The sequence below is a fragment of the Eurypyga helias genome, unplaced genomic scaffold (genome assembly GCF_000690775.1).
Source record: "Eurypyga helias isolate BGI_N326 unplaced genomic scaffold, ASM69077v1 scaffold12902, whole genome shotgun sequence".
In the NCBI taxonomy this organism is placed as follows: Eukaryota; Metazoa; Chordata; class Aves; order Eurypygiformes; family Eurypygidae; genus Eurypyga; species Eurypyga helias.
In genome coordinates this window covers 1-10,419 of record NW_010235345.1, presented here as the reverse complement: position 1 = coordinate 10,419, position 10,419 = coordinate 1, and the positions used below count along the sequence as shown (strand labels likewise).

The window sequence follows — 10,419 nt, the reverse complement described above, 5'->3', positions numbered from 1 at the left end:
TGCTGGCTGGTAAAAACATGAGCCACTGTTAAATGGGAACGGGGGTGTTGTAAGAGAAAGTCAAGAGCAGTGACTGGTTTTAAAACGCGTTTTTATTTCCAGGGGGTTTTGTGTGTTTCTGGGCCAGAGTATGGGAATTAATTACTCAAATATGAAGCATTAGGCTGAACTACAGAGGATGATGTGTGCGTGTGTGTGTTGGTTGTTAATACCTTCCTGCCAAACCTAGGTACCTTTCTGTTTGGTACTTCAATGCAGCGTAAGTTGTTGGAGCCCAGCATAGTTTAAAACTGCTCTGGCATTTTATATACAGGTCAGGCTTCATGACTAAATAGTTTCTTTTGAGCTTAAACTTCTATTTGTCAGTGAAAAGTTATATTTGATAGATCAAGGTATTACAGTAACTGAGTGTCTGCCAACTGACCTGGTAAAAATGGAAAAGGGTGTTAGATGTTTGTGAAATCAGCAGGGTTTGGGACTGCCCACATGTCTCGGAACTTCCCAGATTTTTGCAGTAACTCCTTTCATGACAGAAAGAAATCCTTAACACACCACTGTTGACAGTTCGTGAGGCATCTGTGGAGGATCTTCTCTTGACAGAACCCGAACCAGACCATCCTGGGAAGTGCCAAGTCACGGGAGTCATTCTGGGTATGTGCTGGGAAATCAGTGAGCACCTTCATTTACTCTAAGAGCAGCATTTGGGGTAAACATTTCTGATTCATCAGCAAGAAGGTTGAATTAGGTGATAGAAGTGGCTTAGGCTGAGTGAGAACTAGGTTAATAATCTGTAATATAGTGAAAAACATACCTGGATTGATAGGCTGTTGGGACGTTACAGGAGTTAATTTACTTTGGACTAGTGACACTGAACTCTTGTGTTTTGAGATTTTATTTGGTAAATGGCACATGCTGCCAGCAGCATTATAGGATGGTAGTGTCCTGTTAACTGCAGATTCACACTTTATCACCCCTTGCTGTTCTAGTGAACAGGCTTTTGAAAATAAAGGCATAGGTAGGATTTTTTCCCAGGAGTGGGTTTTCAGTGTTAGGTTGTAACATGCTTAGGAATAAGAAAAATATAGGAATAACAACGTGATGCTTATTGCAGTTGTTACTGTTAATACTTTTATTATTGAAATGCTGATTTTCTTAAGCAGTAAAAGATGTAGTAAATAGGAAAAAACCCTCAGTGAACAGTGTCGATCTGGTTTTAGACTGAAACCCCAAAGTACCAGGGTTTTGTTGATACTAAGATACTGTGCATCTCCAAAAACTTGCTGTTTCAGGAGATGGGAGCACAGTACACGCAGAGAGTGTTATCCTGACCACCGGTACGTTTCTGAGGGGGATGATCCTCATCGGACTGGAGATGCACCCGGCTGGGCGGCTAGGGGACAAGCCAGCCATTGGGCTGGCTCAGACTCTGGAGAAACTGGGATTTGCTGTGGGCAGGCTGAAGACTGGGACACCGCCCCGACTTGCCAAAGATACGATTGACTTCAGTGGACTGAAGGAACATAGAGCTGACAATCCTCCAGTGCCGTTCAGCTTCCTCAGCGAGGCGGTGTGGATCAAGGTGGGATGGCACGCGCCAAATGCACGTGGAGCCAGGTGGGGAGGTGGGCAGCAGTTCTGGGAATGTCGTGCTCAGAATCAGCCAGGGCGTTGATGGCTGGGAAAGTGAGCTGGGCTGTGTTCACACTGGAGGTGGCGTGTTGCTGAGGACTCTCAGTGCAAAGGGAGAAATTGTTAGTTTGCTTTTGAAAGCAAGTACCTTTTTCCTCTCACTTCTCAACTTCACAACCAAACTTTCTTTACTTTTAGAGTCAGAATTATGTGAAACATGATGTTGTTGGTAGTTGTTCTTCATGTGCTGGTTATGTGTGTGGGTTACAGAATACTTCCAGGCCTGCAGAGTGGAGTCTTACGATGTTTTGCTTTAGAATAAGAGATGAAAATGTTGGAGTTAGCAATTATTAATAGCGTTGACTAGGAAAGAGGAAGAATGGAGCAATGCACAGAGCCGGCATGTCAACAGTAACTTGAAAGCAGAAGAAACTCAATTTTCCAAAAGAAATCTTGGAAAATGGATGGCGTTCTTATGTAATGTAGTTAAACAGCACAGAATTAAGTATCAGGAGTTAATTTGCCCCAGATCATACAGGAATTGCAGTAACCTATTATAAGTGGGGTGAGGGTAAAAGGAGTATGACTTGAAGTCCTTGGTACGTGTCGGAAAGGTTTTAAGGAGGTGAGATGCAACCTGTTCTGCTGTTCCTGGTCTGCTTTTGGGCATGTTGCTCATGTTCTGTCTGTACCGCAGGTATGACAGCACTGCCTGCCTCTCTAGGAGAGCTAGCTGTCATGGAAAAGCCCTTGGAGATCCTCACAGTTGTTCAGTAAGAGTACAGTGTTGGTGACTGGATTAACTTAAAGTGAGCTTTGGCCTCTTCCAGCCAGAAGATCAGCTGTCATGTTACCTGACTCACACTACCCTGAAAGCCCAGCAAATCATCCATGATAACCTCCACCTGAACAACCATATACGGGAGACGACAAGGGGCCCACGGTAAGCACGTGGCATCATGCCGGGCTCTTGATTGTACGAGCTCACAGTCTGTCTGAAACGGGGGGTCTGTTCTGCTCTGCTTCTGGAAAGTCACCTCTTCTCCACGTCAGGTGGTGCTCATGGCTATTTACTGTTGCAGGTACTGTCCCTCTCTTGAATCAAAGGTTCTGCGCTTCCCAAACCGAGAACATCAGGTGTGGCTGGAACCCGAAGGCTTGGAGTCCAATGTCATTTACCCCCAAGGCATGTCCATGACACTGCCACCTGAGCTCCAGGAGCAGGTGATCAAATCTGTCCCAGGCTTGGAAAAAGCAAAGATGTTGCAGCCAGGTGAGGGGCGGGGAGGGGGGTTGTGAATAATTTTAAACTTATGTGATTGGTTACCAGTTAATAAAAAACAGATTTTCTTTAGAACATAGCAAAATAAAGGAAATAAGAAACAGAATTAATTCTGGGATGCAGGGATTTTTCCTTGCTTTTTTTTAAATTGTAAGTGAAAGTTGGTAACCAAAGTCGTTCTGCTCACTGATTGCCTTTGCTGATAAATAGGGAACCTCAAAATCCCTCCTGTAAGATCTGTCTTTTTCTTTGTTGTAGGCTACGGGGTGCAATACGATTTTTTAGATCCCCGTCAGCTGACAGCTTCTCTCGAGTCTCGTCTCGTTCAGCGCCTCTTCTTTGCAGGCCAGGTAAATGGCACGACGGGCTACGAAGAAGCTGCAGCTCAGGTGGGTGAAACTGATGCTGTATACTCGGCGCTCAGAAGGGGGTATTGCCTTGGTGTTTGTCTTAGATACGCGGTCTTATGCTAGTGAGATGTTCGTTCTTCTGCTGCGCGCCCCAATTCCAGACTTGCCCAGATGTATTTACCTTCAGTATCATAGAATCACAGAATGGTTTTGGTTGGAAGGGACCTTAAAGATCATCTAGTTCCAACCCCCCTGCCATGGGCAGGGACACCTTCCACTAGACCAGGTTGCTCAAAGCCTCATCCAGCCTGGCCTTGAACACTTCCAGGGATGGGGCATCCACAGCTTCTCTGGGCAACCTGTTCCAGTGCCTCACCACCCTCTCCAGGAAGAATTTCTTCCTGATATCCAATCTAAACCTCCCCACTTTCAATTTAAACCAGTTACCCCTTGTCCTGTCACTACAGGCCCTTGTGAAAAGTCCCCCCCAGCTTCCTTGTAGCCCCTTCAGGTACTGGAAGGGGCTATAAGGTCTCCCCGGAGCCTTCTCTTCTCCCGGCTGAACAAGCCCAACTCTCTCAGCCTGTCCCCATAGCAGAGGTGCTCCAGCCCTCTGAGCATCTTCAGGGCCTCCTCTGGACTCGCTCCAAGTGGTCAATATCCTTCTGATATTGAAGGCTCCACAGCTGGACCCAGCACTCCAGGTGGGGTCTCACAAGTACCTACCGTTGCTGTTACTGAGGTTGCAGTAACAGAAGGAGAATCGTAGGCGAATGTTCTGCTCTGCTTCTGTTCAGGCTTCTGAGTTGCACTGTAGCATGACTCTACTTGGTTGTTTGCAAAACGAATTGATGTGTGTCCTAGTATTTCCATTTTACAGAAAATCCCTTCCCATTATTGTTTGTGTATTAAGTAACAATACAAAAAATGCTTTTTACCTAATATAACTAAAGGAAAAAGGAAATGTCATCTTTGACAATTTCTGTGAACTCACATCTGCCCTAACATTAGCATCCTGTTCGATGTGGAATGTGGTAGATATTTTTTTTGTTAATAAAGATTATTAGCCAGGTAGATTCTTAACAACAGCATTTTTCCTGGCAATTTAATGTAACTCTTCAAATAAGACAGGCAAGTGCAGGGTTTGTATTTAAAGTGCTCTTTATCTGACGCAGCAGATATTTGGCGGGTACCTTCTGGTCTCTACATAGCGCTTCACAGGAGACTGAGGGCAAGGGAGGGTGAGGGGAGTGGAGCAAAAGTAGTTGAAAACGCTGTCAGATGTTTCAGCACGGAGGCTGTGCAGTAGGTGTAACTGAAAATGTGGGAATTGTCCCTAGTCACGTCAGCAGGGGCTAAGGAGCCCTTCAGACCGTTGTGGTATCACCGGGAAGAAACTGCCTAAGGGACTGGCGGGAACTGGTGCATTTCCCAGGGCACAGCTTGCCACACGAGTCTGTGAGGGCAGATGTGCTGACCTTTTAACCCTGAGAGACTGATCGATGTTTCTTGGTTTGTTTTCTCTTTGCCTAGGGCGTGATCGCTGGGATCAATGCTTGCCTGCGGGTTCGGGGCAAGCCCCCTTTCATCGTCAGTCGCACTGAGGGCTACGTCGGTGTCCTGATCGATGACCTGACCACGCTGGGCACCAGCGAGCCGTACCGGATGTTCACCAGCCGCGTGGAGTTCCGCATGTCCATCCGGCCTGACAATGCCGATGCCAGGCTCACCCACAGAGGTATTTTCTTACGGCGGCTCTTGCAGTGAGCAGCCAGCCCTGCCTGGTTGTGGACCTTTTGTTTCACACGCCGTCCATCTCTGCAGGTTTTGAGGAAGCTGGGTGTGTGTCACGGCAACGGTACGAGCAAGCGGTTAAGATGAGGGCAGCTTTAGAGGATGGAATTGCAACACTGAAATCCCTTCAGTTCAGCATATCCAAGTGGTTGCAGTTAATATCAGAAGTTCCCATCAGTAGCAGTCGGAGGTCACCTGCCAGGTAAAGGTTACACCTGAAGCGTTCTGGCCTGACCTATGCTTGCTGTATCACATGGGGCTAGTGGTTTCACAGTGTTTGTCAGTCCTTCCTTCCTGAAGCTTTCAGTGCTCCAAAAGTCCAGCTTTATCACCTTCAGGGGACAGACATCTGATGTCCGCCCGTAGAATAAGTGTGACATCAGTGTTTTTACTGCGCCACGTTTCCTGGTGCTGACATAGGCTCCCAAAGTAAGGGGGTTGCTCCCCTGGCCCAGTCAGTTGTTGTGGTCCTTATTGGAGTGTCACCAGGTGGTGACAGTTTTGCAGTTGGATGCTGCTTTGCTGAAAGCTTGATAAAACAGCGATTGATTCAGGCTAGTTTTCTTGTACACAGAGACATACCCTTTGCTTCCCTTGCCCGTCCTTGATCTCACCCTATCTTTTCTGTTGTTTTAAATCAGTGAGACCTGGCTGACTCAGCCAGTGTGAAGGTTCCCCTTGGTGCCCTTTCTTTGTCCCTTCTATATGGCTGCTCACTTCATAAAGACCCCCTCTTCAAGAGCTGAACTGCTCTTCTGTGTACTGAGAGTAGGGAGGTGAGCTTGGCTCTGCGGTTGTTCTGGCTGATGCTGAGATCTTTACAAGTTTCAGCTGGGAACAGCTGTAAATCTGCTTTGCACAAGTGACTCATTCAAACCATAAAAACTTAACTCTTGTTCTCCACAGTGCATTTGACATCCTTCAATATCCAGAGGTCAACATGGGAATTCTGGCAAGGGCTATCCCAGATCCCCTGGGAAAGCTTACTCAATGGAGAGAACTGGCAGAGAGATTGAAAATAGAAGGTAGAGTACAAGACTTGATGGGATCTGTTGGTTTTGGTCAGTAAGGGGAGAGCCAACCCATTCGTCCCAGCGTGTTTCGTGTTGCTGCTTAGTGAAATGACACGCTGTTATCGGAGCATGCACCTTTTGCCATAGGCCACAGCCCTGTGCAGGCACCTGTGTTCCACTTCGTGAGGTGAGACTCATTTTCACTCCTGGGTTTTTCCTCCTTACTGATGTCAGATAGACCATCCTTTCCTGGGAGGAGAGGAAAAGCCAACCTGTGTATCTTAATTCCTGTAACAAATGAAAGAGGAGGACTTTTTCCAAAGCAGCGATGTGAAGTCTGCTCTTTAATCTGTGAGACTAGAAACTTCCTTAGGAGCTTTAGACCGTCTCAGTGGAATTGCTTATTCTGCTTTCAAGAAATCCTGCAAGTGACTTGTTTCACATGAACTTCTGTATCTGGTCTTCCTGTTTCCCTGATCGCAGCTGCTTACGAGTGGTGTGTCCTCAATCAGCAGCAGGAAATGGAAGAAGTGCGTCGTGATGAAGCCCTCCGGCTGCCAGAGGACCTGGATTACTTTGCCATCGACGCATCGCTGTCAGCAGAGGTGCGGGAGAAACTGGATTCCACCCGTCCCCAGACGGTAAGGTACTGGGCCACAGCAGGGTTGAACAGCCATGAAATCTCCTCTGTGCCTTCCCGAGGGACACAGGGAGGGTGTGAGGAGAATCAGGGAGAGGAATACCCCCCACAGGTTCTGATCCCATTTCTCACTAGCTCCAGCGTGTAGGTTTGTTCCTTGTTGACTTGGTCCTGTTTCTACACGCAGATTGGTGCACTCAGCCGCATCCCTGGAATTACGCCAGCTGCTATTGTCAACTTGCTAAGATTTGTGAAAACCAGTCACCAGAAGACAGAGAAGCTAAAAGCATTCCCTGAGACTGGCAAGTACTTACCAGGGAAAACATACTCGGGGAAAGCAGAGACTGCCTTCGTTAAAACACCTTTGTAGAGATGTGTGTCCCTCCTACCGGAGAACGCGGCAGGATCACCTGTGCTCAGGAGCCTCTTCACAGATGGAACCAATGCTGGTGGATCCACAGGAGTTCTTTTTGTGTCCTGTGGCTGCGTCACTGAGTAGAACAGAGACGATGAATACGCAGAGCTTGAGTGAACGCTCGGGAGCTTAACGCAGCCTGTGAATTTGCCAATCCAAATGAAAAGACAGGGGAATTGCTTGTACAACTCCACTCCCTTGGAAGATGTCAGGTTCTGAAGCATCTCAAGAAGGACGCTGTGCTGCTCATCTGAAGTGAGTGAGAAATGTTACCGGGCCAAACACATGGCAGCACAAGAGGGTTTTGGCTGGAAAGGTCGCTCTGTTGACTGCAGTATTTGCATTTATAGCTGTGCAGCGACTGCACCGCCTGATGCTTTAGGGTGATGTCAGCCCATGGGAGACACTTGGTTATGAAGATGTCTGCCCCACGAGTATTTAACCTTACGTAGGAGACCGACTGAATGCAAGCACGGTATTTTGGGCCTGGTTGTTTTTTGTTCTCCTTCAAAATAAAGCTTATCTTGAAACTTGGTGAAGAACATGGCTGTTGCTCAGCTTTTAGTACAGCCTTGGCAATTCCTTGGGTCACTTCACTCAGGTATGGTGGGACGAGAGTCACTGCCTAAGCCAGAGGGCTGAGGAAGGTGGTGGGACACGTTGGAGCCTGCCCCAGGAGCCCCAGCTCCAGGCAGTGTGGAGACCAGGGAGTGCATGGCTGGGCAGCCCAGGGGAGCAGGACCTGGCGTTTCTCATCGGCACTGGTCCTGCAGGTGACAGTAACGTGACTTGCGTCCTGATAAGATACACTTGGGGCTGTCCTGTGCCATCAGGAAACGCTGAATTGGCGCTGTTGCTGCGCATCTGCTGGGTGCTTGCCTGCCTCAGGCAGCAGTCTCTTACCCTAGTCACGTTTGCTAACATCCTCTGAATTGACTGTGCAAGCAGGCTTGGGAACAAGTTTGGTTGGCCTTTGGGATAGCTGTCATTTAGTGATTCCTTTCCTGTCCACAGAAAGGATTGCCAGAGGCCCTGCCAGGCAGCAGGAGGACGGGCAGAGTTACAGCTTCAGGCCATCACCCGCCTGCCTGCAAGCTCCTCCCTGTCACCAGCTTTGGGCTAGCACGGAACAGCATTAGACGCCTGCTCTGTAGGTCAGTTCCTGTCAGAATGGCTCATGGAAGCAAACACGTGTCTGCCCCTTCATGTCTGTTGCCTGTTTTCCTTTCAGCTTTGCCAGCTCAAAGAGTTGCTTCAGCTCTGTAAGCCTTGTGCTTAGCGTAAGGAAGGCAGCTGGGCTCTCTGTGGTGTATCATAGGCTGCAGGTGCGGTGTTCTCCAAACTCCAGCTGTGCTAGTCGGAAGCAGCCCGGAGTCCCTGGCCTCTCTGATTCTTCAAAGCAGGGGAGTTCCGATCAAGAGAGTTTTAAGGCTTTCTTCACTGCGTTACCTTTGCATTTTGTTTGGTTTTGGTGTAGCAATGTCTGTAAAACCTTAGATCTAGTTTGTACGGGCTAGGAAGGAAGCCCTGTTGACACTTGCATCCTCTCAAGCAGGTTGTGCAATCTCAAGACTGCATTTCCTGCTTGTTCTCAGGAGTCACTTGACAGGAAAACCTCGCTTCCAGTAATGCCTTTGTCTTGAAAGGCGAGCTTCTCGCACCCTGCCATGAAAGCAAGCGCTTCTTCCTTGGCTTTCGCTGCGAAATCTCTGTGCTACAAAGGCTACAAAGGCCTTTGGTTCTGGTCTCACACACGCCAGTGTAAATCAAAGGGTCATCGTGCTGCTGTGGGCTTGCACCAGTGTCAGAGGAAGAGCAGGAGGAGTGAGGTCTGGGGTGTTGTTTTTTCACTTGTAGCCGTTCAGTAATGCACAGTCGTGGTCTGAGAGTTAGAAAAAGGGGGAGAGAGTTGGTTAACTCCAGGAGAAATTGAAGTCAAAACGCATTGGTGTGCATGGATGCGTTGCTTTCCAGCAGATCTCTGGTACCAACTGCTCTCTGTCGGTCGGCGCGGAGTGGGTCTTGGGTCACTGGCGAGCTCCCTTGTTCTGACGAGGTGTCTCTGTTCACACGTGTGGGTTAATGCCATCCGCCTTGGCTGAAGTGGGAAACCTGGCATGTTTGGGAGCTGGCTGTTCCTCGGGGATTGGTTCTGTGTATATAGGGCTTGCCACAACAGCTTGTGTTTGTTGTTCGAGAAAAGAAACCATAGCTACAAGTAGTTCTTTTTGTGGTGTTAAGAAAACCAAGCACAGAAAGGCTAAATAATCCTCTGTAAACAGCAGGGGCAGAGAGAGCGCAGACATCCTGCCCTCTGACTCCAGCGGGGAGTTTGGTTTTTATGCAAAGACAGAGTGAGCTTAGACACTCACAGGTCCTGCGGTCCTGCTGGGCCTGGCAGGGCGAGCGGGGCAGAACCAGAGGAGCCGGCCCTTCAGACAGATGCCTGCTTGTTGCTCCTTGGCTGCGCTCTAATGGATGGCATCTCGTCCTGTAATCCTCACCGTGACCAGGCAGGCAGGGAAGGTAGCGTATGCAGTGAGGTTGGCCTTACTCGTTGCACGTACCTGTAAAGGAATTTCTCATCGCCTCTAGTGTAGGTTTAGGTATGGGGTTTGGAGTCTCGTGGGAAGTACAGAAATACTGCTCACCAGGCCCAGCTTAACCTGCTCCTGGTACAGACCCAGACAAGGCTGGTTAAAACCCAGTCAGGCTCATCATGTAGAGACAGATTTAGCAGAGTGTGATGAATTAATTAAGCACAGGTGCTTTGCTAGACAGAAGGAAGTTAATGGGTGTAAACTGCTTGCTTTAGCTAAACCCTTAACAATACATCTCAAAGTCTGTCTCAGAATTGTGCAAGACAGAAATGGCAGAAGAGTGATGACAGAGACAGCGACCCAAAGAAGACCCTGAAACAAGAACTGGAACCAGAAAAGAAGAATGCAGCTGAGACGGGGGACTGTGATGGTCTTTGCTAAACGATGAACTTTGAGGACTGACAGGCTGAGTGGAAATACACAAAGACTTTGGACCTTACGTAATGGGTATTGGTTGAGTGGTGTATGCACTGTGCGAGAGCTTGGGCCTTTTGCCCTGCACTGAGGTGCTGGCCCAACCCTGAGCTATTAATGAAGCAAACCCAGCGGTACCCACGTCTGACATGTCATTTCCTTGAACAGATTTGGCGACCCAGGTGGGACACTACGACACAAGAGGAAGGGAAGCCAGGAAATTCTCTGGATAAACCCATTACCAATGCTCAATTGCCGGCAAATACCAGGTGAGTTCACCTG

General features: G+C 48.4%; 1 protein-coding gene across 1 annotated transcript; it reads left to right on the top strand.

Moving 5' to 3' along the window:
• Positions 1-533: 533 nt before the first annotated feature.
• Positions 534-10,406, top strand: MTO1 (mitochondrial tRNA translation optimization 1; the record flags this gene model as incomplete). The annotated part of the gene is made up of 11 exons (XM_010146714.1): positions 534-651; positions 1,290-1,579; positions 2,460-2,572; positions 2,712-2,902; positions 3,170-3,300; positions 4,795-4,999; positions 5,086-5,257; positions 5,962-6,080; positions 6,552-6,709; positions 6,896-7,074; positions 10,306-10,406. Coding segments are annotated over 11 exons (1,777 nt in total), but the record flags the coding sequence as incomplete, so codon positions are not given.
• Positions 10,407-10,419: the final 13 nt, after the last annotated feature.